Source organism: Petromyzon marinus, chromosome 21, assembly GCF_048934315.1.
Source record: "Petromyzon marinus isolate PM22_M1 ecotype Great Lakes invasive population chromosome 21, UKy_Petmar_22M1.pri1.0, whole genome shotgun sequence".
NCBI lineage: Eukaryota > Metazoa > Chordata > Hyperoartia > Petromyzontiformes > Petromyzontidae > Petromyzon > Petromyzon marinus.
In genome coordinates, this window is record NC_133687.1 from 7120931 (window position 1) to 7137442 (window position 16512).

The 16512-nt window shown below is 54.9% G+C and overlaps 1 protein-coding gene across 1 annotated transcript in view; it reads left to right on the forward strand.

The window, feature by feature from the left end:
* The window catches only part of LOC116944328 (low-density lipoprotein receptor-related protein 6-like), a 59762-nt gene extending 43565 nt beyond the window's left edge, over positions 1-16197 (forward strand). The window contains exons 21-25 of the mRNA XM_076068485.1: positions 2637-2744; positions 3058-3408; positions 7148-7296; positions 8025-8119; positions 9417-16197. Of these exons, the coding sequence (XP_075924600.1) occupies positions 2637-2744; positions 3058-3408; positions 7148-7296; positions 8025-8119; positions 9417-9855 (1142 nt within the window). The 3' untranslated portion in view covers positions 9856-16197. The remainder of the gene's footprint in view (positions 1-2636; positions 2745-3057; positions 3409-7147; positions 7297-8024; positions 8120-9416) is intronic.
* The last annotated feature ends 315 nt before the right edge of the window (positions 16198-16512 follow it).

Consider the following 16512-nt stretch of genomic DNA (forward strand, 5'->3'; position numbering starts at 1 on the left):
TACGTGTGTGTAGTACGTGTGTGTAGTACGTGTGTGCAGTACGTGTGTGCAGTACGTGTGTGTAGTACGTGTGTGTAGTACGTGTGTGTAGTACGTGTGTGCAGTACGTGTGTGTAGTACGTGTGTGTAGTACGTGTGTGCAGCACGTGTGTGCAGTACGTGTGTGTAGCACGTGTGTGTAGCACGTGTGTGCAGTACGTGTGTGTAGTACGTGTGTGCAGTACGTGTGTGTAGTACGTGTGTGCAGTACGTGTGTGCAGTACGTGTGTGCAGTACGTGTGTGCAGTACGTGTGTGTAGTACGTGTGTGTAGCACGTGTGTGCAGTACGTGTGTGCAGCACGTGTGTGTAGCACGTGTGTGCAGTACGTGTGTGCAGTACGTGTGTGCAGTACGTGTGTGTAGTACGTGTGAGCAGTACGTGTGTGCAGTACGTGTGTGTAGTACGTGTGAGCAGTACGTGTGAGCAATGGCGGAGCCAGGATTTTCAGGTAGGGGGCGGCGGCAACCCCTCCAGCAATGAAAAATGATGGAGTTGTTAGGAAGTATGGAGTTGTTAGTAAGTATGGAGTTGTTAGTAAGTATGGAGTTGTTAGTAAGTATGGAGTTGTTAGTAAGTAAGGAGTTGTTAGTAATAAGTAATGAGTTGTTAGTAATAAGTAAGGAGTTGTTAGTAAGTAAGGAGTTGTTAGTAATAAGTAATGAGTTGTTAGTAATAAGTAATGAGTTGTTAGTAATAAGTAATGAGTTGTTAGTAATAAGTAAGGAGTTGTTAGGAAGGAGTTAGTAATAAGTAAGGAATTGTTATGAAGGAGTTGTTAGTAATAAGTAAGGAGTTGTTAGGAAGGAGTTGTTAGTAATAAGTAAGGAGTTGTTAGTAAGTAATGAGTTGTCAACAAGTAAGGAGTTGTTAGTAATAAGTAAGGAGTTGTTAGTAAGTAAGGACTTGTCCCTTGCTTGTTACTCGGCGTGTGCGGCGATGGCACAGCCATCGATCGAGGGTCGAATTCGAACCGCGTGGTGTGATCGATGGCGAGGTGGCGAGTTCGAACCGCGTGGTGTGATCGATGTCGAGGTGGCGAGTTCGAACCGCGTGGTGTGATCGATGGCGAGGTGGCGAGTTCGAACCGCGTGGTGTGATCGATGTCGAACCGCGTGGTGTGATCGATGTCGAGGTGGCGAGTTCGAACCGCGTGGTGTGATCGGCACCGCGCTCGCTGGAGGTGTCGATGCCTTCAGGCAAGTCGTGGACTCTGTAGACGCAGCTGCGCTCAATTCTGTGGTCACTTAGAACCGCTCTGCCGTTACTTATTGCCAATTGTGGACTCAGACTATTGTCCTATCATCTCATAGAGTCCCTGGCACGTAATAATATGCTACACAGTGGCAGCGGGGGTCGCAAAATGCCGATTTTTTTTTTACCAATAAACTCCAATGATCCGATGGAAATGAGGGATTTTGATCAGATCATTGGGAGGGGGGGGGGGCACGTGCCACCCCCCCCCCCACTGGCCCCACCAGTGCGTGTGTGGATGTTGAACTCCTTTCGCCACCGTTGTCGGGGTTGAGCCTGGACGGTGGCGGGTTGAGTGACCCGCTGTGTACTGAACACGTGTGCAGTGGGCAGCAGAGGGCAGCAGAGGGCAGCAGAGGGCAGCAGAGGGCAGCAGAGGGCAGCAGAGGGCAGCAGAGGGCAGCAGAGGGCAGCAGAGGGCAGCAGAGGGCAGCAGAGGGCAGCAGAGGGCAGCGCAACACAGGGCACCGTAGTCCTACACGGTTAAGTCCCGCGCCCACTGCGCTTTGTGCCCCTCGCGGAAGCTTGGCCAATCCCGTGTGCTCCTTCGCCGGACAGCCGCCCGTACGCGCGTTGAGCTTCTTTCGCATCACCGTACGTAGCCAACCGTGCCAATCGGAGGTGCGCGCGGGGGAAGGACGACAAACTAGACGCACAAAGCGGTTTTCAAATTATTGAGTTTTGTCAATCTAGACAATTTAAAAGTGTGCAGCTCCCAAGTGAACCTCCCAATATCGGAAGGAAGAGCGTTCCAGGCGGCCACGGGAGCGCATCCGAAGGCGCGCGATGACGATTGCGTTGACCGTCGTCTCTCGTCGATGATTTGGCCAAAAGCCGCTGCCGGGATGACGACCGAAGTCAAAAGGGGAGGGGTTAGGGGGTGGTATGTATGGATGGCACCCCCTTCACCTCGTGCCGGCGATGGGTGACGGGACGCGCACGATGAGAAGTGATGACGGCGAGAACCTACGAAAGCTGCCACGGGAAACGCGAGAGGAGGTTGGTGCGGCCAACGCTACGCTTCTCCTTTCTGCGCGGAGTAAAAGTAAAAAAAAAAAAGAAGCCAGTAATTGAGTGCCCCCTTTTATTTGGTAAGCCATTCCGCGGCGTCCCGGGTCGTCGCTGAGCGGAGTAGTCCGCTTGGTCAGCATTTAAGGGGGGCCCTGCTTGGTAAAATAACAAGTGCGTCGTATCGTGAGCCGAGTTTCAATTGTCCTTCCACGTGCGGGCGATGTGCCGTGGCCGCTGCGTTGGCGTGCGAGCGCCGCGGTGAAGTCGCCGCCGCTTACTGGCGAAAGACGGTCGACGTTGTCGCTGTGGGCTGTGCTTGTTTGTGGCGGCAAGAGTGCCCAGGGGACATGTTCCAGTGCGGCAGCGGGCAGTGCCTGCTGCGACGGCAACGCTGCGACGGCGCCGCCGACTGCCCGGACGCCTCCGACGAAGACGCCTGCCGTGAGTTCGGTGGCGGGGTCGGCGGCCGCGGTTTGGGGTGCGACAGCAAATCGCTGGGAAGGTTGACGGGGGGGCGGGGGGGGGCTTCTTTGCAGGCATTCTCGCATGCAGTCTCAGGGACGCAAACCACACCTCTACCCTTGCCCCCTGCTAGCGAGATGGGCTGCCTGCCACAAACGGAGCGAGCGCGCGAGCCATCTTTTTCCCCTGCCTCCCTTGATCGTCGGGCGACGGACAGTTCGGCAGCGCTTGCAGGCCACCGCTTGGCCGTCCGCGCGCGAGCGAGCGTGACACCCGTGTCGCTTTCTTTCAGCGCTGACTCCGCTGCCGCCGTCCAGCCACGTGCCGGCCGGCTACACCATAAGCTCGGTGGTGGGCGTGGTGTTCCTCGCTCTCGTCATGGTTGCCGGCGCCTGCTTCGTGTGCCAGCACCTGCTGTGCCTGCGCGGGCGGCGGCGGCGGCGGCGCGGCGGCGGCGGCGGCGTCGTCGGCGGCGTCGGCGGCGGCGGCGGCGTCGGCGGCACCGCCGGGGTCATCGTCGGCGCCGACCTGGGCCCGGGGGGCCACGCGGGTGGCTTTGGGGGCGGCGCGGGAGGGGGGTTGCCCGTCCACACCCCGCTGGCCTTCATGCCCCGCTCGGGCGCTCACGGCGGTTGCCACATGGGTGAGTCGGCCCGGCTCGCTCGCTCGCTCCCTCACGGGCTTTGCGGCCCGCTTGCCGGGCTACGAGTTCCCACGAACTCCCACGAACTCCCACGAACTCCCACGAACTCCCACGAACTCCCACGAACTCCCACGAACTCCCACGAACTGCCACGAACTCCCACGAACTCCCACGAATTCCCACGAACTCCCACGAACTCCCACGAACTCCCACGAACTCCCACGAACTCCCACGAACTCCCACGAACTCCCACGAGTTCCCACGAACTCCCACGAACTCCCACGAACTCCCACGAACTCTCACGAACTCCCACGAACTTCCACGAACGCGCCTTTGAGGTTTTTTTCCCATTAAGCTATCCCACACGCCCGGATAAATGGTAATATCAATTGCACGGCAGTAAAAACACACTTCAATTGTGACATTTAGCCATGCAGTAAAAGGCCTGGCTAGCCAGACCCTGGCTCGCCAGGGATTCTTACTGCATTGCGTGTTTCTTTTTTGTCAGTGATCTTATTTCGTTCAGTGGTGGGGGCAGGTGGGGGTGGGGGGGGGAGCCCCTTCTTCTCGATAGATTAAAACACCTCGTGGCACACCCATTGCTTTACGTGAACCGGCGTACCGTAACGTATGTACAATATGTTGAACCTCTTTTGCACCGTAGTAACTTAGCCAACCGCGTTAATCGGAGGTGCGGGGGACGGGGAACGGCAGCAAATTAAACACAAAAAGTGGAAACGAAACAGGTCCTTGTATACGGGCTCCTCGACTTACGAACATTTGACTTACAAACTTTCAGAGATACGAACAAACCTCGTCCCGTATGTCCAGTTGCCTGTTCGTACCGAGAGTCGTAAGTTCAACCGCCGTGCAATAGATGGCGGTGGTGGCATCTACATCTGCAGAACGTGAAGAACCAGTGCCATCTACATCTGCAGAACGTGAAGAACCAGTGGCATCTACAGAACGTGAAGAACCAGTGGCATCTACATCTGCAGAACGTGAAGAACCAGTGGCATCTACATCTGCAGAACGTGAAGAACCAGTGGCATCTACAGAACGTGAAGAACCAGTGGCATCTACATCTGCAGAACGTGACGAACCAGTGACATCTACATCTGCAGAACGTGAAGAACCAGTGGCATCTACATCTCCAGAACGTGAATAACCAGTGGCATCTACATCTGCAGAACGTGAAGAACCAGTGGCATCTACATCTACAGAACGTGAAGAAACAGTGGCATCTACATCTGCAGAACGTGAAGAACCAGTGGCATCTACATCTGCAGAACGTGAAGAACCAGTGGCATCTACATCTCCAGAACGTGAATAACCAGTGGCATCTACATCTGCAGAACGTGAAGAACCAGTGGCATCTACATCTCCAGAACGTGAAGAACCAGTGGCATCTACATCTGCCGAACGTGAAGAACCAGTGGCATCTACATTTGCAGAACGTGAAGAACCATGGGCATCTGCATCTGCAGAACGTGAAGAACCAGTGGCATCTACATTTGCAGAACGTGAAGAACCAGTGTCATCTACATCTGCAGAACGTGAAGAACCAGTGGCATCTACATCTGCAGAACGTGAAGAACCAGTGGCATCTACATCTCCAGAACGTGAATAACCAGTGGCATCTACATCTGCAGAACGTGAAGAACCAGTGGCATCTACATCTCCAGAACGTGAAGAACCAGTGGCATCTACATCTGCCGAACGTGAAGAACCAGTGGCATCTACATTTGCAGAACGTGAAGAACCATGGGCATCTGCATCTGCAGAACGTGAAGAACCAGTGGCATCTACATTTGCAGAACGTGAAGAACCAGTGTCATCTACATCTGCAGAACGTGAAGAACCAGTGGCATCTACATCTGCAGAACGTGAAGAACCAGTGGCATCTACATTTTCAGAACGTGAAGAACCAGTGGCATCTACATCTGCAGAATGTGAAGAACCATTGGCATCTACATCTGCAGAACGTGAAGAACCAGTGGCATCTACAGAACGTGAAGAACCAGTGGCATCTACATCTGCAGAACGTGAAGAACCAGTGGCATCTACATCTGCAGAACGTGAAGAACCAGTGGCATCTACAGAACGTGAAGAACCAGTGGCATCTACATCTGCAGAACGTGACGAACCAGTGACATCTACATCTGCAGAACGTGAAGAACCAGTGGCATCTACATCTCCAGAACGTAAATAACCAGTGGCATCTACATCTGCAGAACGTGAAGAACCAGTGGCATCTACATCTACAGAACGTGAAGAAACAGTGGCATCTACATCTGCAGAACGTGAAGAACCAGTGGCATCTACATCTGCAGAACGTGAAGAACCAGTGGCATCTACATCTCCAGAACGTGAATAACCAGTGGCATCTACATCTGCAGAACGTGAAGAACCAGTGGCATCTACATCTCCAGAACGTGAAGAACCAGTGGCATCTACATCTGCCGAACGTGAAGAACCAGTGGCATCTACATTTGCAGAACGTGAAGAACCATGGGCATCTGCATCTGCAGAACGTGAAGAACCAGTGGCATCTACATTTGCAGAACGTGAAGAACCAGTGTCATCTACATCTGCAGAACGTGAAGAACCAGTGGCATCTACATCTGCAGAACGTGAAGAACCAGTGGCATCTACATCTCCAGAACGTGAATAACCAGTGGCATCTACATCTGCAGAACGTGAAGAACCAGTGGCATCTACATCTCCAGAACGTGAAGAACCAGTGGCATCTACATCTGCCGAACGTGAAGAACCAGTGGCATCTACATTTGCAGAACGTGAAGAACCATGGGCATCTGCATCTGCAGAACGTGAAGAACCAGTGGCATCTACATTTGCAGAACGTGAAGAACCAGTGTCATCTACATCTGCAGAACGTGAAGAACCAGTGGCATCTACATCTGCAGAACGTGAAGAACCAGTGGCATCTACATTTTCAGAACGTGAAGAACCAGTGGCATCTACATCTGCAGAATGTGAAGAACCATTGGCATCTACATCTGCAGAACGTGAATAACCATTGGCATCTGCAGAACGTGAAGAACCAGTGGCATCTACATTTGCAGAACGTGAAGAACCAGTGGCATCTACATTTGCAGAACGTGAAGAACCAGTGGCATCTACATCTGCAGAACGTGAAGAACCAGTGGCATCTACATTTTCAGAACGTGAAGAACCAGTGGCATCTACATCTGCAGAATGTGAAGAACCATTGGCATCTACATCTGCAGAACGTGAATAACCATTGGCATCTGCATCTGCAGAACGTGAAGAACCAGTGGCATCTACATTTGCAGAACGTGAAGAACCAGTGGCATCTACATTTGCAGAATGTGAAGAACCAGTGGCATCTGCAGAACGTGAAGAACCAGTGGCATCTACAAAATGTGAAGAATCAGTGGCATCTACATCTGTAGAACGTGAAGAACCAGTGGCATCTACAGGAGATTATCCAACTTTTAAAGCCATTCCCCGTGTTTAGTGTACATGCGGTTCAACGTGTTTGGAAACGACTAGAGTAAAATTTGACTTACGAACAAATTGACTTACGAACAAATTGACTTACGAACAGACCTCTGGAACCTAACTCGCTTGTATATATTTTTTTGTGTGCAGTTTTCACGCAGCGACAGTGCCGACCGGCCAGCCGGCCGGCCGATTTTTTTTGTTTTATAAACACCATGGCCCCCTTCGGCTTCCCCCCCCCCCCCGCCCTCAGGTGGCTCGCGTGGAAAGTCCTTGATGAGCTTCGACAGCCTGATGGGGGTGGGCGGCGGCGGCAGTAACGGGGCGCCACCCTACGACCGCGCGCACATCACCGGCGCGTCCTCCAGCAGCTCCTCCAGCAAGGGCACGTTCTTCCCGCCGGTAAAAGCCCTGGGCGGCGGCGGGAGGGAAATCCCAACGGCCGCGCGCTCCAGTGGTGGCGATTCTCCAGCCGCTGTCTCGAATGGGCCGTTGAGGGAATCGGTGCTCGTTATCGCCGGTTGTGATCCCTGCGGGGCCCAGTGCTGGAAGATTCTCCAGCCGCTGTCTCGAATGGGCCGTTGAGGGAATCGGTGCTCGTTATCGCCGGTTGTGATCCCTGCGGGGCCCAGTGCTGGAAGATTCTCTAGCCGCTGTCTCGAATGGGCCGTTGAGGGAATCGGTGCTCGTTATCGCCGGTTGTGATCCCTGCGGGGCCCAGTGCTGGAAGATTCTAACTGGATTATTTCTTATTTTACTTACCAAGTAAAGGCCCAGCGAGCTATATATATATAGCTCTGTATTTTTTCAGAAGCGACTTGGCCACAATTGATAGCTCGACGACACGGCTTGTCGTTACGTGGAAATCAGTGTTGGCCGATTGTTCTAAACGCTTGTTGATGCTAAATCTCGAGGGGGAAAAAAACGGAGGACCCGGAGAGAGAGAGAGAGAGACGCGCAAACACCAAATATACAGCAGGTGTCAAGGTCGGAATCGAACCCATGTCCTGCCAGCCTTGATAGGCGCTCATTAACATCAACTTGACCCAACAGTCTGTTAATGGCTATACCGGGGGGTGGGGGGGGGGGGGGAGGATGGGCGGGAACTTTGTCTTTGTCTTCTGTTGCAGAATCTCAACCCTCCACCCTCGCCTGCCACGGACCGGTCTCGCTACACCGGGATCCCCAACTACAGCAGCACCCCATCCACGTACAGGGCCTACAGGTAGGCTGTCTCCCCCCACCCCCCCACCCCACTGCCTTCACCCTCGTCAAGGCTGTCGTTGTTGCGCCCTTCTGCCAAAGTGTCGCGTGGGTTGGCTTTCGGGGCAGCGGCAGGAAGCGCCTGGGTTCGATTCCCGACCCCCCGGGTGCCCTTTGCGCGAGAGCGGGGTTCGTACGTGTCCTCGCCCCCTCGTTCTGCGTTGCGGCTGTGCCTACTTACGTAGCCAAACCGTGCTAATCGGAGGTTGGGGGATCGGACGTTCCGTTTACCCCCTCCTCCGTGTCATGCGGTTTCGTCCCACGGCCAAAACAAACGGACAGTGTCAACTGGTATTGGCCAATCAAAAACAGTCCTCCCAAAAAAATGTAATATATATATACAACACAGGTAAATTGCCCAATAGGGAATACACACAGGAGCAACGTGGCCCGCCCCCACCCACCCCACCAGACCTCCCCCCCCCCCCCCCCCCCCCCATTAAAGCCATAAGAGCGCCGCATGTGGCTCCGAAGCCGCAGGTTGCCAACCCCTGCACATGGTGAACTGGACTTCCACGGTGAACTTGAATGTGCTGTGTCCAGCTGCGACGGCGATTTCGGTCACGTTTTCACCACCTGTCGTGTGTCACGGCACGTTTGGTTTTGGACGCTGTGTTGCGCAAATGATCCTGGTGTGTGAATTCTGTTCCTGTGGCCGTCCCCCACCTCCTTTCTTTTACGCACCACTGCCACCCACCGTCGTGCAATACACGCACTCGCCGTGCTCACAATCACACACACTGCACGCACGCACACACACACACACACTGCTCCACGCACACACTGCTCCACGCACGCACGCCCACACACCCACACACCCACACACACACACACACACCACACACACACACACCACACACACACACCGCTCCACCCACACACCACCCACACACCACACACACCACACACACCACACACCACACACACCCACACACACACCGCTCCACACACGCCCACACACCCACACACCACACACACACACACACTGCACGCACGCACACACACACACACACACCGCTCCACGCACACACACACACCCACACACCCACACCTACACACTACACACACACCACACACACCGCTCCACGCACGCCCACACACCCCCACACCACACACACCACACACCACACACACCACACACCACACACACCCACCACACACCACACACGCCACACACACACCGCTCCACCCACACACACCACACACACACACCACACACACCACACACACACCGCTCCACGCACGCCTTCGCACGCCAGGCATCAGAAGCCGCACGCCGTGGCCCCCCCGACCACGCCGTACAGCACGGACGTGTGCGACAGCGACTGCCCCGTCGTGCCGCTCGGCCCCGCCCGCGGCTGGCGCCCCGGGCCCCGGCACGCCGCCCACGCCGCCTCCGGGAGCGGCGTGGGCGGCGTGGGCGGCGTCGTCTGCGCGCCGCCCCCGCCGCCCGTCGCTCTACCCGGGCCGCCACCGACGGCGGCGGCGCCGCCGCCTCGCTACTGCGGTGACGCTGCCGCGGCGGCGGCGGCGGCGGCGGCGGCGGCGGCGTACGACTCGGAGCCGTTCGCGCCGCCGCCCACGCCCTGGAGCCAGTACCTGTCGGCAGAGGACAGCTGCCCCCCGTCGCCGTCCACCGAGCGCAGCTACTTCCACCTGTGCCCTCCGCCACCGTCACCGTGCACCGACTCGTCGTGAACGACCGCCCGCCCGCCCGCCCGCCCGCCTCCTACCCGGCTGAACTGATTTGGCCAGCGGTGCGCCTCGGCTAGTTGTGTGTGTGTGTGTAAACTAAAAAGTACGATTATGAGCTATGTAGTGGCTTCTTTTGCGGAAGCGACCTGGCTTGCCACCAAAGACGGCCCAACGGAAGTGGCTTATCGTCGCATGGAAATGTATAGCAGCCAAATCCTCTGGAATTGCACGTTGATTCTAAATGCGGGCGGAAAAGCTGGACGACCCGGAGAAGAATCCGCGCGACCACGGGGAGAACGTGCACGGGCAGGATCGAACTCACGATGCCCCTGCACGCTGGGCGAGGTAGTTAACATCACGCCACCATGTGCGACTTCGTGTGTCGGAGGTTTGCCGGCTGGCCGGGTGTCCGCTTGCTAGTCGCGCGAGTGTGGTTCGCGTGGCCGTGAGCTGTGAATGGCCTCGTTGCGGCTTGCCACGTGCCGGCCGGCTGGCTGGCGAGTTATACAAATCCGGCGGCGGCCGCTTTTAATTTCTATCGGTTTGGTTAGGTGGCTTCTGGTTGGCTAAAATTGAGTTGGCCCCTTTAGCAGTAAATGTTTCGGCGAGATTGGCAAGCGATTTCTCGCCCCGGTTACGAGGTTTTAGCTTGTTAGAACATTACAGAGCTGCCGTGAACATCCTTTTTTTTTTTAAAATACCAACCGATCCCGCGTGCGATCCCGCATGCTCCGAAGTGGGATCTGTTACCGATTCCAGATACTGACTCACGTGGGTTCCTTCGCGACTTTTGTTCGTCCGCGCTTAACAGGTTTTCTTGCTTTTGCCGGTCGTGTGTGTGTTTTTTTTTTTCGCGGGGTTATTGCACCACACCTGAGGTGTAGCGGCCGGCTCTCCCTCTCTCTCTCTCTCTAAGTTTGCGGGACCGTTGATGACGCTGTACCGCTCGGCCACAACTTTTTGTTCGAGCAAGTACGAAAGCACGCCGGTCCACGCACGTGGCACGGCCGCAGCCTCCGTCGTTGCCGGCGACACGGTGGGGGGGGCGGGGGTTGGGGGGGGGGGGATCGTTTTGGTGGTGTAAAGGGGCAGAAGGTCAGCGACATCCCTCGCAGGGGGAGCGACGTTTGGGCCCTGCGGCCGAGCGCCCAGCGGGGAGCGCCGCTCTCGCGACGGAGCACGCGCCGAGCAAGGGCGCCCATCTCTCCGGTTCGCGTCAAAATGTCAAAAAAACCAATCAGGCGGTGGGCACAAATTTGATGGCAACCGTCGTCAGCTGGAAAATCCAATTTCTCGTCGCCCCTCGAAACTGTTTGTGAACATTTTAACGTGAAGAGAATTCTCTCTACTTCAAGCCTTTTAACGTGTTTGGGTATTTTTTTTCCCGCTCGAAATTTTCCGGAGGTTTTTTTTTTTCTGGATTGGATCGCGTAAATATATAAATGCGTCGTTAAACCCGCCACCCTCCGACGCAGCCAATTGGTGAGTTTTGTCACGTAAACAGAACGTGCCAATTTGTTAATAGTGCTTTATATTGCCACGTACTTCCCTCCCCTCGTCTGTCACTCGCCGTCTCTCTAAAGCGAATCAAATAGCCTACAAAGCCCCCTTTTGCCGAATGCACTTACCCGCTATATATTCTCTCGCATAAAGGTGCCAACAATATTTACGTCGCTCCTGACCCGGCGTCCGTTGAGTCGTTTTTTGACGCAGTTGCGTTTCAACTCTTGCCGCTTTTTTTTTTTGCAATCGTGTTGTTGTTGTTGTTAAACGAACGGTGCGGGGGGTTTAGAACTCGGCGGAGATTGTTCATCACCCTCGCCGTGTTTTCTGCCTTATTGCCTCGCGCGCGGGGGGGCGAGCCATCGTTGCCTTCGTGCCCCGCTGCGTTGCCGAAACCGATTTTGGCTTTCGCAACTTTGAAATAAGCATCTCCAAGCCGCTAGAAACCAAAGTTTATGCTCGTGAACGGAGGGTGCGTGGAAAAGTAACTCGGCAGGGGCGGGGGAAAAAAATTACCGCACGTCTTACGTTCGCGTGCCCGGCCATCACGCGTGCCCGGCCCATCACGTGTGCTGTGTCACAACGGTTGGCTAGAGGGGAGTTTAGAGTAGTACATCTCTCTGTGTTATTGCCACTCGCAAAGCAGTGGCTTTTTGGGGTCACCCCTAACATTGCCTCTGTCCAGGAGCGAGCGAGTACACTCCAGCGAGAATGTGTCCCTCTTGCACGTCGACTCACGTACGCATTCAAACCTCCTTGTTGCGCGCGCGGAAGGGTTCGTTATTATAACAAGACCCTAATGCCAGACGATGGGATGCTGCAAGGGCAGTCCTCGAAGGTCAGATGTCGACCCCTCGACCTCTTGTGTGGGGATCAGGCAGAAGGAAGGAGGCGGTGGCGGCGGCACCACCGCCGCCGCTTTCTAACTCCGTCGTTCAAGTGGCGACGTTGAGACGCCCGCTAGTTGGGTCGATCGCCGTTCCCGCGTAGCAACTTTGAGCCCCAATGCGGAGAGGGGCAGCCGTGGGCGGGGGGGGGGGTACGTGAAGGAGCAGCGGTATTTGTGGACTATCCCGCGGGAGAGAGCTGCTTTTGTGGACAGCACGGCCGTATTTTATTTTGTTTGTAAACGATGTCAGATTCTTGTTTTTGTCGTCGTCGTCGTGATTGTGACGTTTCCGACGCTTCCGTTTGCGTCACACCACGGATCGGGGGCGGGGTGGGGGTGGGGGTGCGGGAGGCGATTTTAGCTGCCAAGCGTTTTTCTTGACGGCCGCGTTGAAACGTCTCGGATATCCGGCTCTTTTTTTTTCCCTCATTATTTTGGACGCGTCACCCCCGCCCCCTATCCACCCACCCACCCACCCCCGTCTCGCAAACTCCTGCGGCAAGTTGCGCACCCCGGTCGCGCGGGTCGACGTTCCATGCGGAGTGCGGCGGAGCCCTCGGAGAAGTGGGGCAGCCCTCCCCGTGGCCGCCACCACCACCACCACCACCCCCCTCCAGCCCCCCCACGTGATCCGCGGAGATCAAACAAATCATTCTCTCTGCTTCTATCGGTAAAGTCACGTAGATATAATTAGTGTTTTTTTTTAAAGAAAACACGACGTTTTCGGTCGCAGCACAAGCGTCCGTCTTCAGGTGAGGATAAAAAAAGAGGATCTGTCGTGGCTTCATGTAGACACGGAAGGTGGGGGGGGGGGGGAAGGAGTTTGGTTGTCGGAGTTCACAGGGGAGCGAGGACGGGGGGGAAGGGTTTGTGGCGTGCGTGGACGAGTTGGTGGCTGGAGAAATGAGCAAGTACTTTACCGAAAGAAGCAGAGAGTATGGATCCCCGCAGGCACAGAAGCTTCAAATCAAGATTGAAACGAATCGTTCGCGACGCCGGTGTGTACGGCAGCATGTGGTGGGGACCAGGTTGCTTCGTATGCGAACGCTGCCGCCGCAAGAGGTCGCGCGCTTGGCGCTGGATGGATATCCGTCTCCGTTTAGGAGGAAGGATATTATACAGGAGGGTGCTTCAGAAAAATGTTAACACTCCCGAGAACGTCTCCACAATAACCACCACGTGACACGTGCTGCTGCCTCGGGGCTCTGAAGACCACCCGGAGGGGGAGATTCCAGGCCCACGCGTTCACAACGGTGGCGAACAAAGTTGGGGAGACTCTTTGAAGCTATTGACATGACATTTGTTCTCACGTTACAGTGTTATTGTCCGTTCTTTTTCCCCATTTAATAACGATAGTCCCATAAAAAAAAGTGTTAACATTTTTCTGAAGCACCCCGTGTGTCTCTATATGCACACGCAGATATACCTTGCGTTGGCCGCGTGAATCTTCAGGTCCAACCGTGCACGCGCGTACGTTGAACTTCTTTCGCGCCGTACGTAGCCAGCCGTGCCACTCGAGAGGTCACCTTGACAAAGTGCCGGCGGTGACGTTCAGAGGGACGGCACAATCGCTCGCCTCTGGGCCAGTTAAAGGGGGTGTCGTCTGTGTGTGTGTGTGTCCCCCCCCCCCACACATCCTCCCGCCAGCGTGGGACCATGGTCATATGCTCCGTGCGACATTGACAACGCAACAACAACAACAAGAGTGTACGACGTTAAACAAAGAAAGGTTGGCGTCGAAAGATCGCGGGCGCATCGCTGCTCACGGCGCCTTGCTCCAGAACACGATAGGACAGCGTGCGTGCGTGCGTGCGTGTCGAGCTGTTCATCTTGTACTCTGTTCTGAAGGACTCTGGACTGTCGCCCCAAGCATCATTGTTTTATATTTAATTGTCCTGTTACAGGGGGGGGGGGGCGGGCGGTGGGGTGAGGGCGACAGACAGTGTGTTAATGTTGTATAATATCGCGCGCGCGCGTGTGTGTGTGTGTGTATATATATCATGCATAGTGTAGTGGAGAGCGGTAGTGTGGTGGTTAGCGCGCTGCACTACGAACCCGGCGAACCCGAGTTCGATTCCCGCTCACGGCCGACGCCGGTGACGATTATTTGAACCGGTCCCGGGCCTCCCCTAGGTCGACTCGGCCTCAGATGAGTACCTAGTGCGGTGTGTAGTAAACATCGCCACTGGGGAGACGAAAGTGGCCGGGGCGTGTTGTTGACCACCCACACCCCCTCGTGTGCCGTGCCGGCCTCCATAGGTGCTCGCTAACAGCACTTGCCCCAACAATCTGTTCAGGCTATACGGGGGGGGGTCTTTGTCTTTGTATATCATGCATAGTTAGGCAGTGCGTGGCTACGTCCGGAGCGTTATCTCGTCTCGGCAGGTTTGGCTTTTTGGGGAAGTGCTGTCTGACGTTGACACATTGACCACAGTGGGATTGTGAGAGGGTGGTGGGGGGCTAAATCTTGTACATGGCAAGCAAACCAGCAGCTGTGCAACCGTCTGTAGGCCAACACTCCGCTAATGCTGCTGCTGCTGCAACCATCAATGTCAAGTTCTCAGCCTTGCCAAACACACTAAAGCACGTTTATTGGTCGTCAAACATCGCCGTTAAAGCGCCGCCGCGAGAGAGTACTCGAAAAGAGTTTGACAAGTAAGTATGTTGAACTTCTTAAGTACGGATGTTGAACATACGTACTTAAGTGCGTATGTTGAACGCCTTAAGTGCGTATGTTGAACGTCTTAAGTACGGATGTTGAACTTTTTTCGCTCCGTACGTAGCCAACCGTGCTCATCGGAGGTGGGGGGGGGGGGGGAATGACGACAAACTAAACGCGAAAAAAGCAGTTTCGAATTGTAGTTACGGCAATCGCCATTTTCCAGTAATAATTCACAGCCCCCTTTTCATCAATCCACTGCTGGTTGGGTGAAAGACAAAGCCAGAAAATGGGGTCACGGTGGCTGACCACCCACCGCCGTCCTGGTCATTGTGTCCTTGTGAAGGTCAGTGTGTCCTTGTGAAGGTCAGTGTGTCCTTGTGAAGGTCAGTATGTCCTTGTGAAGGTCAATGTGTCCTTGTGAAGGTCAATGTGTCCTTGTGAAGGTCAGTGTTTCCTTGTGAAGGTCAATGTGTCCTTGCGAAGGTCAATGTGTCCTTGCGAAGGTCAATGTGTCCTTGCGAAGGTCAATGTGTCCTTGCGAAGGTCAATGTGTCCTTGCGAAGGTCAATGTGTCCTTGTGAAGGTCAATGTGTCCTTGTGAAGGTCAATGTGTCCTTGTGAAGGTCAGCGGCAGTGCAGCGTTCAGCGCTGCGCTACAAAACCCGGCGGCCCGAGTTGGATTCCCGCTCACGGCCCACACAACCAGGGTGACAATTATCCGAAGCGGTCGTGGGCCTCTTCCCTTGGTCGGCTCGCCCCCCAAATGAGTACCGTGGTGCGGTGTGTGAACGTCGCCACTCGGGGAGACAAAGGCGGCCGGGCGTAGTGCTGTCCGCCCCACCCCCTCGTGTTGCCGTGTCGGCCTTCACAGGTGATTGCTAACAGCACTTGCCCCAACAGTCTGGCCAGGCTATACCCGGGGGGCTCTTTGTCTTTGGAGTGGCCTCACCGGTTCACCAGCGAAGTTTGTCGTGGGCCAGGAATGAAGCTCTCAGAACGACCCCCGGGTTCGTGTCGTAGAGCAAATCGCTAGGCCACAAACCCCACGGCTCCCTCACCTTAACCCCCCCCCCCCCCAACATGGTCATCATCATTGTGCTGCTGTCACAAACCCAACAATGGTTTCAAATGTGTGGCGGACCTCACGCCGGTGATGTCTTATCGGTGAAAGCGTCCGCTTGTCCACGTTGGGAGTTTGCTTCGACAATGTGAGAGAGAGAGAGAGGAAAAAAAACAATCGTGTAAATAATTGCTATACATACAGATTTTAAATAAAAACTATTTTATTACAGATCGCACCGCGGCTGGTTTCTTGAGACTCGTCCACGTGGGTTGAACGACGCTCCCAGATCTTGACTTGAAGCTTTCGTGACTGCACGAATTCATATTATTTGGGTCTTTCGGTAAAGTCACGTAGATAGAAAAAAATGTATATTTAAAAAAATAACGCCGTTTCGATCGCAACACAAGCAATCGTTTTCAGGTGATTTTTTTTGTTTTTTATAATTTTTTCTCTACGTAACTTTACCGAAAGACCCAAAGAGTGAGAGGATGCTCCCAGATGTTGCAAATGAAATGGAAGAGAGGCGATACTTGCGCCTGGATT